General features: G+C 35.2%; 3 protein-coding genes across 3 annotated transcripts; 1 reads left to right on the top strand and 2 right to left on the bottom strand.

The window, feature by feature from the left end:
* Positions 1-1,417: 1,417 nt before the first annotated feature.
* LOC106114428 (WD repeat-containing protein CG11141) lies at positions 1,418-11,034 on the bottom strand. Its single transcript, XM_013307644.1, has 10 exons — positions 10,615-11,034; positions 9,511-9,674; positions 8,930-9,053; positions 7,376-7,539; positions 6,848-6,983; positions 6,465-6,676; positions 6,020-6,129; positions 2,566-3,115; positions 2,056-2,462; positions 1,418-1,687 (listed from the first exon to the last, which is right to left on the bottom strand). The coding sequence occupies exons 1-9, from the start codon at positions 10,837-10,839 to the stop codon at positions 2,075-2,077; spliced, it is 2,073 nt and encodes a 690-aa protein (XP_013163098.1). The 5' UTR covers positions 10,840-11,034; the 3' UTR covers positions 1,418-1,687; positions 2,056-2,074.
* A 685-nt stretch (positions 11,035-11,719) lies between these two features.
* On the top strand, positions 11,720-17,370 carry LOC106114435 (minor histocompatibility antigen H13). The gene is made up of 6 exons (XM_013307653.1): positions 11,720-12,032; positions 12,436-12,617; positions 14,619-14,793; positions 15,257-15,440; positions 15,673-15,982; positions 16,500-17,370. The coding sequence occupies exons 1-6, from the start codon at positions 11,841-11,843 to the stop codon at positions 16,561-16,563; spliced, it is 1,107 nt and encodes a 368-aa protein (XP_013163107.1). The 5' UTR covers positions 11,720-11,840; the 3' UTR covers positions 16,564-17,370.
* A 1,467-nt stretch (positions 17,371-18,837) lies between these two features.
* Positions 18,838-22,608, bottom strand: Rtca (RNA 3'-terminal phosphate cyclase; the record flags this gene model as incomplete). Its single annotated transcript, XM_013307029.1, has 7 exons — positions 18,838-19,349; positions 19,585-19,695; positions 20,131-20,278; positions 20,673-20,788; positions 21,143-21,281; positions 21,913-22,098; positions 22,532-22,608. Coding segments are annotated over 7 exons (864 nt in total), but the record flags the coding sequence as incomplete, so codon positions are not given.
* Between the last annotated feature and the right edge of the window lies 1 nt (position 22,609).

Here is a 22,609-nt window from a genome sequence, read left to right as displayed (position 1 = left end):
AAACACTAGATGGCGCTGCGCTGTTTAAATGCGCATAACGCTAAATATACGACGCAATCAGATAATAGCAACCAATCAAGCAGAGGTTCGGCCTTCTCGGGCACCCTTGAATTGGAATGCTAAAAGAGTTAATGAGTGACAGCCCAAGCCGAGGTCCCCTCTTGGGTCTTGGCCTTGGGTCACTCCATGGAGCGTCCACCTAAGCGATCTAAGAGCTCGGTGACCTGACCGATGATCGGTAACAATAACGAAGTAACAGCCCGAGCCGAGGCTCCTGAGGGAGCTCTCGAGTCTTGTTACTCTTAATAGAGATTCAGGCTATGCGCCATCTGCGCTCCGCCATCTCATGCCCGGTGCAGCTGTAATTGCCTCTTCAAGGCAAACAGTGACTACTCAGTCACAAATATATACGACTCATCCAGCAGACCTTTTTTCGTTTTATTTAATACGGGCCCTGGAGCTTTTTGGGTTCGTATACAACTATATAGTAGAATATTCAAATATTTTAAATACATACATACATAAGATGATTCCACTGAGATGAGATTATAATCATTATTTCACATTCAAACAAACAAATTATAATAGTTATCAGATGTATATAGCGGCTCTTAACTTTTTGCGAGTCGCTGCGCAGAACACGATTTTAGGTGTATTGGGGCGCAGCGGGATGCGGTACACTGCGCAGTATGACACCCCCCCCCCTCTCTTCAGGCACACAGATATTTGAAATCAATTATACTATAGACAGTAGTTGATTCTCAGAGCTACTGAACGTACATATAAAATTGCATAAAATAAATAAACGCTTTATAATAATTATCAAAACTATAAACAATTTTATATATATTCTTTACTAAATCTACATATAAAATTGTGTTCTGCGCAGGGAATCGCAAAAAGTTAAGATATCTGAAAACACATTTATACATAAAACTTTTTAATATAGGCTTCAACATAATTGTAAACCGAGTCGCCTCATACAAATGCAATTAAAAACTAAAACCTAAAAATTTTAAAAAATAAAATTAAAGCCGAATTTTATAATAATATTCTTTTTTTGGATTTATACAGAAAATTACATACTTTTCATTAGAAAATGTGAAAACTGCTTGAAAAATATTATAAATTATTTTAACTGACGTACTCATTATCGTTAAATAAATGTATACACACTGGAATGCCTGAATCAACGCTGGATTACTATTGGAAATATCAAACCAAAACTGGAATGCACTGTGTTAGTTTATCTAGATGTAATCCAGCGCTGATTTCTACCGCTGGACTGGAATAGTGAAAACCGATATTTGTCTATCAATATAAATTTGAAAAAAAAAAATTTTGTGGTCATGAAAAATACAAAATTTTGAACTTACTACAATCATTTTTATATCACGTACGTCTGTAAATATATTATATGAAGATCCTAATGAATTTGTAAATTCTAAAAAAAATTTGTAAATTAGGACATTGTGTAAATTACTAATAATTTCACCAGTTTTAGCTAAAAATGTTTGTGCTAGGAACCTAAGACCTCATATTTACGTCATAGCATACGCCACTGAGCTATTGGCGCTTGTTTCATATTTTACAATACTATAAGCTACACGTTTTCAAATAAATATTACATCTAATAATTAACTTTCTTCACCTTGTTCTTCACGATGCATTCTTGATGTTAATTTACCTGGAATTTTATTTATTTTATTAATAAAAGCAGTTGCTTATGCTCTAAAAAAACGTTATAAATGTAGTCTATGTCACCCGGGGATAGTGCAGCTTCCCAACAAAAAAATCTAGTATTCAATATAGGGTCTGAAATTACAATCAAATCTTTCCTCTTTATAATACTTTCTCTGCGTAATTTTGACATTTGTTAACCTGTGACTCTTAAAAATAAAAAAAAATTTCGTCTAATAGTAAAGTTTCCGAGTCGAATCTGTTCACCTCCCCCTCCTTTCTTCTCTCCTTTAAAAGGTTGACATATTGTGATGTTGATTCTACAGTTAACTACATTTTGCTATTTCTCTGATAAAGAAAAAACAAATTGATCACCGAAGTATGTGGAAATGGATCAGATGACCTCCCACTCGCTGTCCAGATGTTCGTCCGGTGAGATCACATCTTTGACGCCGTTCTTCAAATCCAAACGCAATTGGATATTCTCCAAGTTCCAATTGTTAGGTAGCTGCACAACTTTAGGCACTAAATCTATTACGTTAGGTTCCAATTTCGCTTGTACAACTTTCTTGATGGGTTTCTCTTCGTGTTTTTCGCTTTGTAAAGGTTTTTCTTCGTACGGTTTAAAATATTCTACTTCTTCAGGCGCTTCTTTAGCTCCGTTAGTTGTCTTAGTTATATGGCTCGCTATACTAAAAGATTCCAGATTCAATAATTTTGCTAAAATTTTCTCTTTTTCTTCAATTTCCTTTTCGAGCACATCATCGTTCTGTGTATCATTACTGAAAATAATAATATTTGAACTAAATTGCACGTTTTTTTAATATAGCAAGAACTGATTTAATACGAAGGCACTTAAGTTTTTTTTTTTAAATAAACAAATACCTGTAGACACTGAGGTTCATGAGACAGGGGCTGGTGTAGCTGGTTGCGGGTGCTGGTGCTGGTGCTGGTGGTGGTGCTGGTGCTGGTGCGGGGGACTTGCGTACCGGCGTGCAGAGCCGCGGCGTGGTGGCCCCGGACCCCGCCTCCCGCCGGCGACTCCTCTTGCTGCTATGTATCAACTCCTCGTCGCATTTCTTTTCCATTATCCTATTGTAAATACTCAATTTCTTCTGCAATTCTTCAGATTTCACTTTCCTTATCTCCTCAGCATCGCTGGATACGTCTTTGAATTCGTTGACAATAGATTCTAGAACGTTATCGGCTATGTCAGTGGGCAGGTTCTTTATAGGTGGTAACTCGAAGCACTCCTCCGCGCTGGCGACGGCCATGCTGTCTAAGGTCTCGTTCCTGGTCAGCAAGGAGATGGGTTGCTCGAGGACACTGGTGATGTATGGCGCGGTGGTGTCCAGTTGCGTCAGTTCGCGTACCGTGTTCACCGCCTGTTGGATCGACGAAGTCAGCGATCGAGTCATCAGATTTGATGTTTCATCTGTAATTAATTTTAGAATCTTTTAATTTTATTACAATTAAATACAAATAATCATTATGATAAGAGCTGACACAATTTAGGTTATGTTGTGATGGCAATCCTGTCAAAATTTATTAGCAATGTTTTGTTACCGAATGTTTGCTAATGTTTGAAAATAAACAATAATAAACAATAATAACATACATATAATACATATTGTTTCTGTATTTAGTAATTTTGGTCGAAAGTAAAATATATTAAATTGAAACAAAACATTTTTAAATTATTAGATTCGTCGTCAACATTGTTACAATGAAAGGAGTATAAAAGCTTATAAAGCTAAAACTATTTAAGGTTATAAATAATTTACTGTATTTCTTACGTTAATATTTGCTAAGTAATAATAAAAATATTATAATTATTTCTAAAATAAAATCTGATGTAATAAACAAAATAATGAACACGCCAAAACTACAGTAACCTGTATAAAGAACAAGATAATTGCTATTATACACAAATACACTGAATGCAGCCAAAAAGCAAAGCAACAAAAGCGAACGCACAACAAAAACGCAGCGAAGCAGTGTTGCTATGCGCGGAAATGGTGTAGTAAAAAAAACACAAAAATAATTCTGCAAAAAGTATATTTATGTATAAATACATTACTCAGTATTAAAACCAAGGACCAAGAATTAAAAGAATTAAAAAAATTAAAAAGAAATTTCAAGTTTTTATAGTTTTTGTTTTTAAACTTAGATCTTCAAGTTAATCCGCGTAACAAACAAAAAATATAAACGCTATATAATGGTCAAACTTAATATATGTACCTTAAATATCACAAATTGTAAATAAAATTGATGAAATGCATAAATATATTAGTGAGAAAAATATATTTTACTGCTATAAGATATAGTTCATTACTTATAGTTTACCCTTCCAAAATTGTTAGTAATACTAACTACTCTAAACAAATAAAAAAAAAAACAAAAAGAGTCAAAAATGTTGCTTTTAAAAAATTAAGAAATGCGAAAAATATTTTCTGCGTAACTTTAAGTACATACGTCACATTCCAAAACTTTTTTTGTACACTGTATCAGGCCTTTATGAATATACAACCAGTTAATACAAAAAAAATTACTAAGGCACACAAAAATTATTCACTAAATAAAAAAATCAAATTAAAATTATCTAATGAAATCACTTTGGGTACACACAACCATATACTAAATCGATATTGATCTATATAACAATCTTTAAAAAAAAAGCTGATATTATCAACGAGAAAATTAAAAAAATTACTGTTAAGCCATTCCTCAGATCACAATGATCTGATAATCACAAAAACTATTGTATTTAAAATGTCTGTTAATCATTATTTTGCACCGTAAAATATTTTATGGCAAAATTTTTTATCTGTACTTCAAAACTTGTGTTGCAAATTGCAGACATTTACATAAACCCAATTTTATTTAATCTTATATTTAAATCTTACATTAAGAATAAAATATATTGGTCCAAATTTGGTATTTGTTAGAATTTTACTAACTACAACTATATTTACCAAATACAACAAAAAAACAAAAAAAAATAACCTCAAATTTTTTAAGTACTACATACAATAAAGAAAATATTAAGTACAATTAATACAGGAATGTTAAACTAACCGTTGGTTTCTAAATCCAAAATCCGTCTAATACATATTGTTGTCTCTCTGTTGTCAAAGATAATGACAGGGATGACGATATGTTTTATACAGAGATTTTGCTCTCCGAAACCCACGGCAAGTCTGTGTATAAATTTAATCTAATTAAGTAATACAGTCGAATATGGATAAGCGAGAAACCTTCATAAGCAACAATAATTGTCCAGTCAAGACTAACGACCTTAAGCAAGAAGCTCAGGTAAGAGAGAAACTTCTAGAAACGGTCCTTTGAACTCTCGTTTGCCCAGGTTTGACTTCAACTAAAAATCTAACTTTATTAAAAGTTCAATGCTAATAAGCATCAAAAATCATATTTAATTTTTCTTAGATAATAAAAAAAATTAGCAAACCTTTTTAGTCAAATTATAAATTTTTTTAAGTAATTGTCAGTAACATGGCACTAACTACAACTTTCTTAGGATATAATTTTGTTACTAAACTACAACTTAATCTTACATTTAATCATAGTACTAAAGGTGAAAATTAAAAAAAAAATAGTAAATGTAACAGGAAAATTGTTACATTTACTGTTACATTGATATAATTGTTAATTATTTTTGTTGAAATTGTTTAAAGGAGAATGGTATGATATTTATAGTGCGCCAAGCTGTTAGTTCTGTCAGAAAATACATACTACAGAGGCATCAAAAATCATAGGCTGTAGTACGACAAAGATTTCGTAACACTTTTTGACATTAACAGGAGGGCGCTAGTGAGCTATACATAATTTAGTTTGACAGCTAACAACTTTGACAGTCAATAAATGTAACAGTTTGTCAAAAAATATGTACAGGACGGAAATTTTCACAACATATTTTTAGTGAGAAATATAGCACCTATTAATAAATATTCTAACATTTTTTACACTTCATAATAATATAAAATTTGAAAGGTTTTTTCGTATCGTAATGCAGGCAGAATGCGAACAAGGTTACACATAATTAATAAAAAAAAAACTAAACATCTGTTCAAATAAAACAGTTGCGCGTCATGTATAGAAAAACAAAGAAATGTGACCCAGTAGGCATATTTATGTCAGGCAGTATTGTATGTCATTGTCTATGCTAACTGCGATAACACGCTCACCGGCCCTGACAACTTTATCAACTAAATATATATAAATGTTAATCTGTGCACACGTGACGTCACGTGCGCGCGTGCGTGTGCGTGTGTGCGTGGTGTGTTGACTGTGTGTGTGTGTGTGTGTGTGTGTCAGAGGTTACCTTGTGGTCGCGCGAGCGCGGCGGGCTCTGGCGCATGCGCGAGGCGCACCAGCGAGCGCGGCCCCTCCAGCACGAAGATCTCGTCCTTGTTCACTGACACAGACAATATCCTGAAACAATTACAAATTAACACCTCAATACCTTCAAATAAAGAGAACATAAAGTAGGTGCTTTTTTAAAAAGAGGGGTGATACGACTAACATTTATACATGGACAGGCTAAAAACCCTGGTATTTTGTACTTATTTGATTTTCACCATTTTGGCGTTGACGGTTGCGGTGAGTAGAGGTGGAGAAATCGACCTAATAACAGAGATTGAATTTATCGTGGGGACTTCTACAGGCGTGTTTAAGTCAGAACGAAGGAAATGATGATATTCCCAAACAATGACTGGTCCATTTATAGAGTTTAGTGTATGAAAAATCATATGATATTATGCACTGACCGCCTGAGGTCGTCCACAACAGCCACAGCGGTGAGCGAGCGCGGGTCCAGCACGTACAGCAGCCGCTCGTCGTGCGCCACCAGGAAGTGCTCGCGGAACACGTGCAGCGGACCCAGGCTCGCCTCGCTCTCGCCCATACCACCACCCGCATCCGCCTTCTTCTGCGCCGGGTTCAGCAGCTCAGCCACAGTCAGCGGATTGGAGATCGCTTCCTGTAATAAACCAACATTTAAAATTCTAAGGAATTTAATCCCTCAAAACCTACTAACCTAGAATAAAAGTTGATAAAAGGGTTGATAAATACTAGTTAGTTGAGCTGCTGCCTTCTCACGTCAATTCATCTTGATGGACATAAAGACCAATGTGAGCTATGGGCATATTACCTTGAAGAGCAGAGTATGGAGCACGTTGCCCTGTGCGTCTGCTCGCCACAGGCGAAGGCCTGCGCGCGCGCAGTACGCGGCCGCGCCCCCGCCCCGCGCGTACGAGTGCTGGAAGACTGCCCCCAGTCGGCACAGGCTGACAGGACAACACAAACATATTTTATTTCATGTATAATAATTACGACAAATTAAACCAGTACTATAGTAAAAGTCCGTTTGGAAGTAAAAACTTTTAATTAATTGAATAATATTACAGTGTAGTACGTAATCAATACATCGTTGGTAGGACAGCGGCGGCGTCCCGACAGTCGTGCGCATACGCATGTTTATAAAGTCAAGGCTCGCGGCTAACTAAGGGAACGGGGGAACTACGGCGGGCGCGCAGCCGGGACGGAGGCGGGGCGCGCTCAGTTCGAGAGGTGGCGTGATGTCGACGCGGTGCTATAGTATATTTAAAGTTATAAAAAAATGATTTAATTTTAATAGCACAAATAATTATATATTTGTCTCTCTTTTTCCGAGTCTTACCTCTTCCTCTCCTTCTTGCCGAGCTGGCTAACATGCCAGCGCGCGTCGCGTCGCTCACAGAGTATGGTGCGGTACAGACTGGACACCAGCAGTGTGTTCTGGTGGTAGCTCATCTGTACTATCTCGTATTCCTCGTTCACTATCTCCATTGACTTGCACAAGTGCTGGAAACGATCGTCCATACATACAGACAGATTAATCCAAAGGGAAACATATTTCATATGTACATATTATGTCAACTAAAATTGCACCATTTATATTGTCATGATTAAAGACGACGGAAAATAATGAAGATGGAAAAGAGCGGTTAAATTAAGATAAACTTTGAAATATTATATTATAAAATAAAAAGGGAAAATGAAAATATAAAATAGAATAGTGAAATGAGATCAGCACGCAATGTTAGAAGATATATTTACAACTGATATTTTAAATAGCGAAAAAAAGTAAGAATAAATACATCATGTTCCAAATACAAAAATATAAAATTATGAATAAAAAACGTAAAAAAATGGTTGCGTATCTGTTGGCAACAATGATGATCGTCATGTATGTTTGTATGTTAACAACATTTAGGATTTAATTTGGAATGTAATATAGACATTTTCTTCTAAACACACAGATTTAGTAACCGATAACCTAAAATATCCCAAAATGTGTGACCTTCGCTGAAACGAATATCGTCAACAAGTAATATAGATCAACAAGAATATAGAGAAAAAGACGAGATAATATTCCTACATAAGTTGTTATGTTACAATAACACATGATATAACAACATCCATTAAACTATCTCGGTGCAACGCTCTGTCGTTATCAATGTAACTTCACTGTTTACATTCGTAATTGTTTTCATAAAAAATACATGTAAACATTACGTATATGTTATGCAAACTTGTTTTTTGTATATGAATTCAAAACGCATAACAATCTTACTTATATTATAAATGCGAATGTTTGTTTTAAGGTATCTTCAGAACGATTGCATGGATCTCGCTGAAATTTGGTCGAAACATAGTCTGGAAAACACTTAAGCTACTAGCTAGCGGACGAAATCGCGGGCGATAGCTATTCTATAAATCATAGGAAACCTTACGAAACTTGACACAACGCTTTCATTTCTCGACAATTTATAAACTGAGGCAATTATTTAATTTTTGGGCAGCTCTATATATTTGTTGTTGCTATGTCACTAATCAGAAATTGATAATACTGACTACATATTTAACATGGTCCAATGTAATTAGATAACTGTAACTAACAAACAATTTAATTCTAAATTAAATTAAATCATATTGATAGTAACTACAAAATATTTCAAACATACATCGACATTTGAGAATTAATTATTTAAACTAATTTCATTTCCTTTTACGATTTTAATTTTTTTAATACTCAGCTGTCAAAACAAATGCACACATTATTTTCTGTCTTTGTCTATTCTATTAAAATAGAGTGGTTAAGAGTTACTATTTGATACCATTTAATATCGAACTATCATATCTTATCATTGTAGAAGCTATTCCTATCTATCATAATATGTTCAGAGCTCACCATATAAAAGTCAATCTCCGTCATAATGATGACACCGCTCTTGTCCCCGGAGAACAGTCGCATACCATTCTTCGACCACTCTATCGATGTGATTTTACTCTTGTGGAGATCACCAATAGTGTACCTGTCACACAAACACTATTTAACGCCTTGTCAATACCTTGTTCCAATACAAAAAATTTAAATGCTTGTTACGCTAAAAGTGCAATATTCTGGCACAACTTTTTTCACACAGCTATAGAAGCTGCCCTTTTTTTTCTTCATTTTATTGCATAAAATCTTACTTCTTATGTGTTAATATTATAAATGCGAATGTTTAGGTGGATAAATGTTTTTAGAAGGTATTTCCAGAAGGGCTTAATGGATCTGGACGAATGGCATGGATGTAGAACATAGTCTTGAATAATATAGTTTTCATTCTTTTTTACTTCACAGTCGTGGGCAAAATCTAGTAACATATTAAATCTATAATAGCCACTATATATAAAATTTGATGTTTCTTTGTTTACTTAAATTTAGCTTTTAATATTGGAATTAGTTTTTGTACCTACATAACATAGTAGTTATAATCATCACCTCACCTCTCCACCTTTGGCTCAACCTTTGGTTTGAGTGTGTCTGGAATGTTCTCTGGGTGCTCCTTGGGGATCTGGAAGACGGTGACCTGACCAGCAGCATTGCCTGCGCCTACCATGTAGTCTACGGTGTTTACTATCTTCACATATGTTATGGGAGATGTAGATGCCTAAAAATGTTATGTCAGTAAAGGAAAAAATTGTTTTAAGTTGCGCTTGATTAACAATAATTAGACAAATGATCTTGTAATTTTGTATTGGACTAAGTGCCCCCGTCAGAAGTGCTAAGTAGTCTCCCTTAGTGAACAATTGTAGATAATATTCTCTAAATAATTTATTTATTATTCTCATACTTTTAACAATGGCATTCCTTTGAATTTGTTCTTGTTACCTTGGGGTAACAAGAGCAAATTCAGAGGAATTAAGTAAGAGGTTGGCCTCTTTCAGTGTTGGTGACTCACGCCAATTCTGTGAGTGGGAAATACCAGCCACACAATGCGTTGGGATCTTGTTAGATTAACTATGTAATAGATATAGGTCTCAAGTATGTCTTGAGGACTTTAAATAGTTATGAACCTTCATAATATAACACAATTACCTATATAATTATAATATAAATTGTTTTATAATTTTATAATGTGTAGAATTTATAAAAAAAGTGCTTTAACACTTCAGAGAGAGGAACTATTTAAACAATGTTATCAACAATATTCAGTTAATCTATGGCAGATAATATTACAATGATGAACATTAAACATTCCTTACTGGAAAGGACTTATCTATCATGGTTCAAATAAAGTGTAGTATTATTTAAATAATAACAGTACTGTACAATTGTGTTCTTTTTTTGTAAATTTAACATTAGCACTTGACTATGATATCTACCTATTAACATTTGTAAAACAAAGATAATATTAGTAACACTTAGATTAAGTAGCCCAAGGTAAAAGAAAGTAAATCTATAGCTACTTCTTACATCATATTTTTTTTCAAAATTTTTATACAACATAAATCTTGACTCATTTGTACATACATTTGTTAAAAATATACAAATATGTAAACATATTTATTAACTTTAAATATTCTACATGAAATCTAAAAAGTTCTTACCTCGCATCGCAATCTTTGAATGTTTCCTTTTTTTCTATCGTACCAGTAAACCAAACCAACATTCGTGCCAAGAGCTATATATTCACTAACAGCATCAACACAGGTTAAAGACAATTCAGTAGAAAATATTCCTGTTTGAATTCTAGGAGGAATCAAGTTCAAAATATGGGAACACGGGGTCCACTCGCGAATAAATCCTTCCTCCGCACCACTAGTCACTTCCATTTTTAATTAAAAAATTAAATGCTTTACAAATAAATAACCAGGTTAGTTAAATGTACGCATAACCGCATCATATAGTAATTAACATTAGGTGATAAAGTTAAATATAAGCATAGTCTCTGTTTTCCTTTTAGCTTTCGCTTAACTTGAGAACTTGCTTGGTGCTTGACGTAAACTTAAGTGTTGCCACCAATTCTGAACGTGATGTTGCCTTATCTAACAGCTTAAGTAGCTTAATGAAGCCAAAATTGTGCTGTAGTTGCCAAATCGTAAAAACTTCAAAAAAGTCAAAGCAACATCATGCTAATCAGGATTTCATTAGTATGATTCTGGTACATCAACAATAACAATATCAAAGGATCCACAAGACAAAGGACTGACGCCGCCGTCAACATTTTTTGAAAAGCCTAATTGGCGACAAAACGCCTATATCGGCAACACTGACCTGTTTTAATTAAAGTTACAAATTGTCATGAGTTCCCAAATTCCCAAATGCCTTGATTTCGTGAAACAGTAATTTTGGACACAGTTCTGCCAACATTTAATTTAAATACGTTATTTATTGTGAACCGCTTATAAATTCAAAAGGTTTTTAACTCTCCTGGTTTCTGAGTACATTTATTGCATTTCAATTTGCTTTTTTATATCACATATATTTATATTTTTTGTATCTATATAAAAATAAATGTGACCACTATACATACAATTTATTAAACGTAATGCCTCGCGCCGTCCTTTTAGATATCTACTTTTTTGAATACTGAACAAAACAAGCCTTCTCTGAGCATGTGAGCTGGGGTCGTGGGTCAATATTTTTGACATTTTAATAAGAAAGTAAATAACAGATTTTAATAGTCTGTCATTTGTTCAACGCAAATGCAATTACCAACATTCTAAATCTAAGTGTACACTTGTCAATTTCTTGTCAAAGTGCCACTGAAACACTAAAGTGGTACTCGGAGAGCTGTTGTGGTTTTACATTTATTGGGATAACAATAGTTAATATGGCAGAACCTTTAACGGAAATACCACTGAACATCGAGGAAACTGTTCAAGATGCAGTGAAAAATGCTACAGATAAAGCACCAACAAGTATCGAAGGCATTGCGATCGCCTACTTGAGTTTGGTCGTTATGGCTGTCTTACCAATATTTTTCGGCTCTTTTAGGTCTGTTAAATACCTCAAGGAGCAAAGGGTGAGTTTCATAACATACTTTTTGTTTAGGATACAATTGTAACCTACTTTTACACAAGTTGCAATTGCAAACCTTTTCCAATAGCTACGTTACACGTCTTGTCATCGTGGCATTACGAGTCAATGCAGTAAATGTAGACATAATAAACTTTTGCGTTTATTAAATCTGCTATTAACAGTGCCACTAAACAACTCATATCATAAAGTATTATTTCATTGTTGACCTTGTTACATGTAAGCAACCACTGCGCGCCAACTTTTGATATCTGAATAGCAATGAAATCGGTAGATAAATATAATAATGTTCGTTGAAATTGTCCTCCAACAATTTCGTCACAATCTACTGTTGATCTGACCATACAAAAATAATCAATCACAAAGACCTTATTTTTCAAAATTTTCAGGAATCTGGTGAGCGCCATGAGACCATGTCCAATAAGGATGCCCTGATGTTCCCAGTGATAGCCTCCTGTGCTCTCTTCACTCTCTACATTTTCTTTCAGTTCTTCTCCAAGGAGTACATCAATCTACTTCTTACAGGATACTTCTTCTTTCTCGGTGTATTGGCATTGAGCCATCTTCTGAGGTGAGTTCAATATACCCATGTCTTTTACCCAAATAATACACATCTATTATGTAAAATATTAGCTAAACTAACTACTAAGTGCCGTTGTAAAGATTAAGAAAATTAATGACTATTTAGAAAACAGCTTTGGCCACCACTCTAAAGGGTGAAAGAGAGAGTACTGTCACTCAATAGAAAAAACTAAGTACTTTTAGGCATTATTAGTTAGAATCCTTTGATGCGAATAGTACACATCATATGCTATCCTTACCACATCAAGTGTCAAAATCTATATATTAATGATACTGTAGTGTATGCATAAAAGTAGTGTTGTTTGTCTCGAGCATAAATGCCATAAGTACATGTTAGAGAGAGGGGATGTCAGTCCATGTCAGACCTTTGGGCCAGCAACATATGTGTCGGTACATAAACGAGCCAAATATAACGCAACAAATGCTACAGATACTATAAACGTTAATATTTTAATCAGGCTAGTATTGTGCCGATACACCAACAGTATGTTGTAGGTCATATTGTAAGATCAATAGAAGAAAGGATTTCTTGTAGGTTTACCTCACTTACATCTTGCAGTGCTTGTAGGAAGTAACTTTACACTTCAGTTGGTGCACAAAAAACTAGTAACTGTAACTGTAAAGTGGTGTATGCTACCCATTTGTAATTTGCCTAGTATAATTGCAAAAATTTAGTAAATCTTATGTAACATCATTGTGTTATAATGTTAGTTACAATATTCCTCCAAAATGGCTTGACTGATTTTTATATACATATTCAGTAGGTTTTTTTTATCATAAGGTGGCAAATGAGCAAGTGGCCACATGAAATCGCTGATATAGCGAGGTGACCGTTGCCCATAGACATACGCAATTGCATATGCGTTGCCTACGTTTAATCGACAGAGGAGAGAATGCACAGAAAGAAAATATTTTACCTTCCGCATCCTCTCATCCGGAAAGTCCACTTCTCATTCTTTCCTTATAAGAAAAAGGGTGGGAAGGGAAAGGGGACTAAGTAAGGCCTCTGAAACGCACACTCATCAAACGAAACGCGAAAAAGCTTCCACTTGAGGCCTGTCTTCTGTGTAGTCGTGGTATTTCACTGGGCGAGCTGGGCCAATTCGTGCGAAGATGTTAAAGCGGGCTCTACCACTGTTAAATTCTGAGTCTGAGAATCAGCTACAGCAAGAACAGCTACTATTTATTTTTTAATCCTGCATAGAGTCACGAGCAACATCTAGTTTTTTTTGGATATTAAAATATTAGCAGTTTTTTTAGTAAATTTACTAATATTTCCTTACCATTCCAACTAAACTCTAGGCTTATGCTAGGATATGGTTTACGACAGTAGTCGAATGGCGGGATTCGAACCCCCGACCTCGTGATTGGAAATCCGTACCCTTAACCATTAGGCTATTGACGCTCCAGCTGGTTGTACATGTTCTTCAAATAGATGGCAGACAAAATTACCCATTGATAGAAAAATTATTTACAAAAAAATTTAGTTGCATGTAGAAAAAATTATTGACCATACCTATATAACTTATTTGATTAACTTGCAAAAATATCTTGTGTAACTTGTTCAACTTAGCACGTCAAGGCCTAATCTAACTATAATTTTCATATGCCTTTCAATGTAGTTATGAAAAACATTAAATTAATAAGAAATATTATTTATTTTAACAGAAAGAAATGACAATGATAGATAGTTATACATTATGGTGCTTAATTTTTTATCTAATAGAAAATTTTAATTTTTTTATTAATAATGAAAAAGGCAATTTTGATGATTGAATATATGTACTAACATATTCTGTTATTATAGTGTTTACATTTAAAACCATTATATTAAAAAAAAACTAACTGATTAGCTCTGTTATTGACAGTGTTAAAGAAAATATGCATAAATATGAAGGCTGATATGTAAAATTATATTGTGCCAACCCTAAGAAAAGGATGATGTTATAGTCACTCCTTACTGTAAATAACTGGTTTTTGTTCGTACCAGCCCTATAATAGCGCTGGTTGTCCCCGCGTCGATCCCCAACATGCCGTACCACGTGCACTTCACACGCGGCGAGGGAGACGCACGCACCGATATAATCAACTACAAGTTCACCTCATATGACGTCATCTGTCTGCTCATCTCACTCTGCCTCGGCGCCTGGTATCTGCTCAAGAAGGTGAGAAATGTTTAAGCCAGAAATTTATAAGCATCATGGTCCTCCCGATGGACAATCTCCATAAGTGAGAAACTCAAGTTTGACAGAAACCTCTATCAGTGAGAAGCATCTTCTTGGATTCTCGCTTATTCTGGTTTAACTTTAGTTGTATGTTAATTTATATTTGACAAGTATAGAAGCAAATGCCATGAGTAACAGAAAATAAGACAGTCATAGACAAGAAGGGATGTTAAGTCATCTGGTTAGTAATTTTCTTTTAGAACAATCTGTTTTTTACGATTACGACTATGCTTTATGTTGAAATATTATGTAATTTCACTAAACCCAATGAAATTAGTAAACATATATTTTTTTAGTCTTTTAACATCAAATTATTTAAGTTCCTAATAGTTTTATTGTATTCATAATTATCATGTTCAAGTCTCGAAATTATTCATCAGTACTGTCATGTGTGCTTTTCCAGCACTGGATCGCCAACAATCTTTTCGGCATTGCGTTTGCGATCAATGGAGTGGAGCTGCTGCATCTGAACAATGTGGTGACGGGCTGCATCCTGCTCTGTGGACTCTTCCTCTATGACATCTTCTGGGTGTTTGGCACTAATGTCATGGTCACCGTTGCAAAGTCCTTTGAGGCGCCTATTAAACGTGAGTCTCATTGAATTTAATTTATAATACACTAGCAATCGCCCGCGGCTACGTCCGCGTGGCATAAAAAAAACATAATTAGTAGTCTATGTGTTCTTCCACACTGTGTTCTACATCTACGCCAAATTTGAGCAAAATCCATTGAGTTGACCCGGAGATACCTTCTAACAAACATCCATTCATCTAAACATTCATATGTATATTATTAGTATAATTGTGTGTTGTGTGACAGTGGTGTTCCCGCAAGACCTGCTGGTGAACGGTCTGAGCGCGTCCAACTTCGCGATGCTGGGCCTGGGCGACATCGTGGTGCCGGGCATCTTCATAGCGCTGCTGCTGCGGTTCGACAAGTCGCTGCGGCGCGGGTCCGAGCTGTACTTCCGCGCCACCTTCCTGGCGTACGTGTGCGGTCTGCTCGCCACCATCCTGGTGATGCACGTGTGGCGACACGCGCAGCCCGCGCTGCTCTACCTCGTGCCCGCCTGCCTCGCCACGCCGCTCACCCTCGCCCTGCTCAAGGGGGACATCAACGCGCTCTTCAAGTCAGTACATACTCCTAGCCTGCCGCTACAAAACTTTAGCAAAACCCAGTGAAATACTTCCTAACAAACAACTAATATTGCTAGGATTGGTGTGTCTGTATGCAATCTCTGTATACTAATAAATAGATGTTAATTTTAGATGCATTTTGGTGAAGTTTTTAGACTCTGTACATAATTAGGTAAAATTGCCACAAACTACAAATTTTATCTTGTAAGAATGTTGACAAGATCTAGATGCTAAATTGCATACAATTAACATATATGTTTATTTTTTATTTTTCAGTAATATTATGTAGAATTTTATATAAGTATAAAATATATACTAATATCTTTAGTCGCCACGACTTTTAGTTTCAAGTCGTGTTAGTTATATTATAATTAAAAAATTGATGGAGAGGTTAGCTTAGAACCAGGAAATGGACATAAGTTTATTATCCCGTTTAAGTATTTTCACACAGCGCAGACGGAGTCGCGGAGCAAAAGCTAGTTTAATATAAATGATAAATATAATTTGCAGCTACGAGGACCAAAAGGCAGCGACTGAGACGGCGGAGGGAGACACGGTGAAGAAGACTGAGTAGGCTGACCCGCTGCCTCCGAGCACAAATCTCCGCACACCAAGTACATACATATAAACAAAGACAAACTTAATTTTTATTATAATATCCTCTTCGTAATGGACTTCTATTGGAATGGTATTTGGTTAAATTTGGTGAATGTTGAAAATTTGTGCGAATTATTTTGAACTTCCATATTAAATTATCTTCCATTTCTTGTACTGTGATGTTTCAATAACATCATTTTTATTTTTATATTGATCGATTAAAATAATTGTGTTCAAATATTCGATGTGTAATTAATGTTAGAAAGAAAATCCGGCACTGTGCCGGTGTACTGGCGCAACACTAGCCTTACTAAAATGTCGACGTTTATGTCCCCTCACTAATCATTCTGACACTTGACGTGATAACGAAAGCACGTCATTCGCGTCTCGGGATTCTAACTAATAATGTCTAAAATTAAATATGTGCATAATATATGTATTATTATTTTTTATTTACTTTTTAAATCGTTTTCCTTTTCAGAGTTTGTTTTTTTATTTTGTCAAAGAAATCATTGTATATATTATATTTTGTTTAGCTTCATGTGAATCTTAGCTGATTAAGTTTTATATTTTTTGTTATCTTTACCTAGAATGTTACCAATCTCTATACATTTCAGTAGCAAATCTTTTATTGTATAAACATTGTGCTGTCTCATATTGAATGTTTAATAATTTTCAACTTAGCCATTCGTCTAGTGTTTGATGTCACAAGAATTTATTCAACAGGGCAGATGAACTTTGATGCAGATCGGTGTACGACTTATACTTAATAAATGTATGAAAATTATTTTTTTGTTTTATTTATTTGATTGTTTTTGGGAAAATGTTGAAAATAATGAATACTAGCTGTGCCTGCGACTTTGTCCGCGTGAAACAGTCATTGAACTACGCGCGGTACTGGACAGTACAAGGATATTGCAACATTAATTTATTTTTCAAAAATAAACGTAGTCTAAGTTATTCCTTATAACATCATATAAAATTAAATCTTTATTGTCATCATAACAAAAACATATTATGCAGTAATTTAAAAAATGAAGCCAATGGGCTGCAGGGACAGCGTGTACCGCATGGCATGGCCATGCAGAGCTGATTTTCAGCTTGTTCCATTGTGCATTGGGCCACGTTGCGCTCGTTCAGAGGTGCCCATCAGCTCCTTTACAACCAATAGAATTTTAATAAAGTGGCGCCTAAAGGCAAGTATATATTCTTGGTAAAACCATACTTTTTGTTATAACACGCGCATGCGAAGTCATGGGCGACCACTAGTTTTTGAATGGAGTGAAATATTAATTATTCTTTTAGAGCGACATCTAGTGGCCTAATATGTTTTAAAAAGAATGGGTTTTACCTTTTTTAAAATAGATGTCACATGAATCGTACACAAATGACACTTTTGAAATCCAACTTTCTTACTTTATTATATTATTTGATATTTATTAATTACAAATACTTATATAAACTTAAAAAACTAATACTTAAGTTTGATAAAGCTATAGCGCAAAATTAAAATTCGTAAAAAAGATCCTACGTTGACTTATAACTTTGTATAAAATTTGTTGTGTTGAGTTACGTTGCCACTAGATGTCGTGAGAAGCAATTGTTGAAAATCAAAATCACGATATAGAGATTTGTGCCATTGTAATAAGGTGTGTGGGTGAGCCAAATCACGACAAGACCTTACTTCATAGGATCATTTCTATAGTAAGTTCTTCACGAGACCTTCACAACATGTGAGATTGTACCAACCACGTTGATGAGACGTGGCGCGGTGCCCTGAGCGTGAGGCGGGCGGCAGCAGCTCGCTGCCAGCCCTCGATGATCGTTCGCCCTCTGCGCAAGCGGGGGGTGTGGGGTGCTGTCGCTGTCTGAGTGGTTTTTTTAACTATTTATATATGTGGTGCGTGCTGTAGGAGGTGCATAGGAAGAACAACTACGTTCCGTACAAGGAAGAGAAGAACGAGACTATTTATGAACATAGTCCCGCTTTAACTGTTTTTCCCAACTTTATGTAAAATAAAATAAAGCCCGAGCTTTTCTATAAGAGCTTTATTATCAATCAAAATATTTATGTTACGGGGAGAAGAGATCGAATCCGTCAGTATTTGCAAAATTTACATTGAATTGGATACAAATTAAATTAAAACCGCCGGTCATGTTTTTACTATAATTTAAATAGACATTAATATTAATAATAAATATCTTACTTCCAGTACATTTGAATCTGGGGTTTGAAAATCAAACAAGTAAAAACTATTATTAAAATTTATATTTATAAAAAATCTTATGACATAATAACAATAAATAACATTAACACTAATGAGAAATGCATCAGTATAGTTTATTTTTGACATCTTAAATATTAGCGTAGGTTCACACTGCACAATGTGAATCTAGCCATAACATAAAAGTTTGTTACCACTGCAATGACACTTATTTAACACATCTTTGAAATAGATACTAATTGATAAATATTCCCCCTCATTTAATGTCGTCATTGGTCGTGCAGCTTTGTAGAGTAACGCGAACTATGTTTATACCACTAGGTATCAAGTTTCAAACTACAGCGTTTTTCTTTTCCAAAAATATTCACTTCCAAAATTTTAGAAAGGTTTTCTTTTGGGACTTCAGTAATGAAAACTCACTTTGAGTCAATAACTTAGAAAAAAATACATATTACGTTGGTATATTTTTGTTGACTAGGCCGAGTCCTACACACGAGATAATATTCGCTTCTCCTTCAGATTTTATTGTAAATTTTACCTGGAATAGTAAAAAATGCATATTTAATAAAAAAAAATAAGAATGAGGAATGAATTTGACTAAAATAGCAGTATTCCATTGGAACATTTACAATATAATATAAATTTCTAAATGTCGAATATATTTGAAATAAATATAAAAAAGAATATTTGTTGAACTTGGAAATTTATTGGGCATTTTTATTAATCTGTTTTACAGAAAGTCACATAGAGGGCATACAGATAAAAAATGAGACCTTAGCAATGAGTTCCGCTACGTGTACAGCAGTGTGTGTGTGCAGAGTGACCTCCCCGCACTTCACAGCGGACCTGCCTTCACACAGCAACATGTAAATTATCAACTGGTCCTGGAAATAAATATTATTTTAACTCTTACAAGAATTATTTACTTTTTACGTTGAAAAATATAATGACCTAGCTGTCGTCCGCGACTCCATCCGCGCCGGATACAAAAAATCTTAATTAGTTCCCGGTAATTATTCGAATTTTTCTCATCTTTTAACCTTCCCTAGACCTCCACGAACATTTTAAAAACAAGATAAGATAAATCCGTTCAGCGTTCTCGAATTTTAGCGAGACTATTGAACACCAATTGATTTTTATATATAGAAAAGAAACATTATTTTTAATTCAAATTTTAAAATTTTATTCAAGTAAATAATTTACAATACATTTAAAAGGTTGATAGGGCTTTTAGATTATTAAATTGATAACTAGTAGTTCTTTTAATCTTGTTGAATTAAAAAAAATAATAAATAGTAATGTACACATATTGTAGAAACCTGAGCGTGTGTGTCGAGACATGCGCCGCAGTGCAGGGCCGCGGTGACGTGTGCGGCGGCGCTTCGCCCCAGCGCGTAGGGCTCCGCCCCGCGGCGTCCCAGCGCGTCACCACCCAACACGCAACCCGTGCTGGTCTCGCACGCAACTCTTCAACAAAACATACATTATTAAACTAGAATAATATATCGTATAGCGTCGGTGGCTCATCTGCAGGTTCTGGGTTCGAATCCCGCCATGTACCAATGTGTTTTTTTCGATTTCCGATTTACATATGTACATTTATACGACGTTCTTACGGTGACGGAAACCATCGTGATACAACCTGCACATATCTGAGAAGAAATTCAAAGATAAGTGTGAAGTCAACCAACCCGCACTTGGCTAGAGTGTTTGACAATGGCCTAGTCAGCTCTAAGCTAGGGCAGGCTCTGAGCCTCTCCGTGGAGACATACAGTGAGCTAATAACTAACGAACAAGACTTTATTATTGGTTAGAGAGCAAAGCTTAACTGAACAAGTTGTCAGAGTACAAGAATACTTACATGATACCATTGCAGTTGTCGGGCGCCATGTTGGGGTCTTCCTTGTACGTCTGTATGTTGACATTTGGCAAGTTGATCAGCTCCGAACGAGCGCCTTCAGACATTTGATGCGCCATCTGATTTTGATATGGAAATTAAACAACAAAATTCCATATTACAATGCATGCACAATTTGAATTTTCCTCCTCGTAAGCATATTTAATATAATTATTAAAAAAAAAAAAGTTTAACAGAAGTATTTGAATGCTGGAATTTATTAGTAGATAATAACTAGGAGAAAATATTTAACTAATCAAATACTAGCTATCGCCCGCGACCTTATCCGCGAGGTATCCAAAAAAACTTAATTAGTGGCCTTTGCGTTCTTCCATCTATCCGTATATCCATCTTAACATTCACATTAGTAAGACACAATATTACTATTGGATTTTCACTTAAAAGAAAATAAATCCAATTATTCAAAGCTATACCTTAATAGGCAACCTGCCAGCAACAAAACTCCATCCCTGAACACATTTGACATCTCCTTGTTCAGTGATGTCCACACATTGCAGTTGCCGCACTGGCTTGATATCAAATGTCACATGACCACCACCACGAGGGAAGTAACTGTAATAATGAGATGACAGAAAGTTAATAGTTTTCAAATATCTCATTAGGGAACCTACCCACACTACGTGACTTAGGTGGGGGGGGAGGCGGAGTCCTAAAAATACTACGGTCAGTCACAGGAGGAGTGGGTTCGCTCAGGTTTTTGTCACGTAGTCGTTTGTTGTTATTTTTATAATACATAATTCACTACTAATTCTAGTATGCATGCAGTCTTATGCTATAAAGAAGAGTATGAGCCATTTTTATTTCAATTTTTGCCTGTGAAATGATTAAAAATCATAATTATGAATTACAACGTGAAAACTAAAGGGGAGGTGTTGGTCTTGGCGGGTACTACGTTTGGTCATCGAGGGGAGGGATGGGATGAAAAAACTTTAAAAAAATAGGTCACATAGTATGGGTATGTTCCCTTAGCTCTTAACTTCACATGTATCACTGCTTAGAACACAATGTTAAGTGTAGAGGAGCGTAGTGGTGGGATACAGGGCAAGAGCACTGCGCAGCTAACCTTGACCCAATAAGACTTATAAAAAGAAAAATACGTAATGTAATAACTTTTTTATTAATTATATAAAATAATCACAAACCTTGACATATTTAAGAGATAAAATAGAATGTGAAAACTTACCCCCTTCTATGTATCTTCCAGGAAAAGTCCACTTTGAACTTAAGTAGCAGTGGTCGTAGGACCACACACATGTAGTCAATCTGTGGTGCCATGTCTGCGTTGGTGCCACCTTTCAGATCCAGAGTTACTGGACCATCCGCCATTAATGCACAGGGTAATGCCACTTGGAGAAGTAAACTGATAGATCTGCAAATATTGTGGAAATAATTTGAGATTTATAGTAAACTATGTCACCTTCATCTGTATGAAATAAAAAGCTGGAGTTGCTTAGCTTATGCGTTAATTCAGAGTTTAATTTAACTCTACTGCAAATTTTATTCAGATCTGATGAGCTCTCTGGCATTACGTTATTAACAAACATCCATTCAAACTTTCGTTGCGAAGAAAATCCGAAAATGTGGCAGTGTATTGACCCAACTAGCCTTACTAAAATGTTTGTGCCCCCTCACAATTCATTCGGACACTGGACTTTGTAACGAAAGCACGTCATTCGCACGAAAGGATTCTAATTAATAATGTCTAAAAGTAGTGAGATTTTTAATGTGAAAATTGTTAGTAATCTTTTTTCCTTAGTATTCCGAGACATTTTAGGGCAGTATGATATACATGAACCTTTTACCCTGCTGTCTGTGTATCAGCTACATAATGGCCTCCTCGTAGCTTGCCAGGTATGAACTCAATATCCGTAGACCCAATG

Source organism: Papilio xuthus, unplaced genomic scaffold, assembly GCF_000836235.2.
Source record: "Papilio xuthus unplaced genomic scaffold, Pxut_1.1 DF828142.1, whole genome shotgun sequence".
Classification (NCBI taxonomy): domain Eukaryota; kingdom Metazoa; phylum Arthropoda; class Insecta; order Lepidoptera; family Papilionidae; genus Papilio; species Papilio xuthus.
The sequence above is the reverse complement of the archived record's forward strand: the minus strand, read 5'-3'. Positions and strand labels throughout refer to the sequence as shown.

Excerpts from the sequence above, each read along its gene's own strand:
- LOC106114428 (XM_013307644.1), bottom strand. The coding sequence starts at position 10,839 with ATGGAAGTGACTAGTGGTGCGGAGGAAGGATTTATTCGCGAGTGGACC. Across the intron at positions 9,054-9,510 it reads GTTGAGCCAAAGGTGGAGAG|GTACACTATTGGTGATCTCC; the intron begins GTGAGGTGATGA and ends TTTGTGTGACAG. Across the intron at positions 7,540-8,929 it reads CGGAGATTGACTTTTATATG|CACTTGTGCAAGTCAATGGA; the intron begins GTGAGCTCTGAA and ends GATCGTTTCCAG.
- LOC106114435 (XM_013307653.1), top strand. The coding sequence starts at position 11,841 with ATGGCAGAACCTTTAACGGAAATACCACTGAACATCGAGGAAACTGTT. Across the intron at positions 12,618-14,618 it reads GCATTGAGCCATCTTCTGAG|CCCTATAATAGCGCTGGTTG; the intron begins GTGAGTTCAATA and ends TGTTCGTACCAG. Across the intron at positions 15,983-16,499 it reads GACATCAACGCGCTCTTCAA|CTACGAGGACCAAAAGGCAG; the intron begins GTCAGTACATAC and ends TATAATTTGCAG.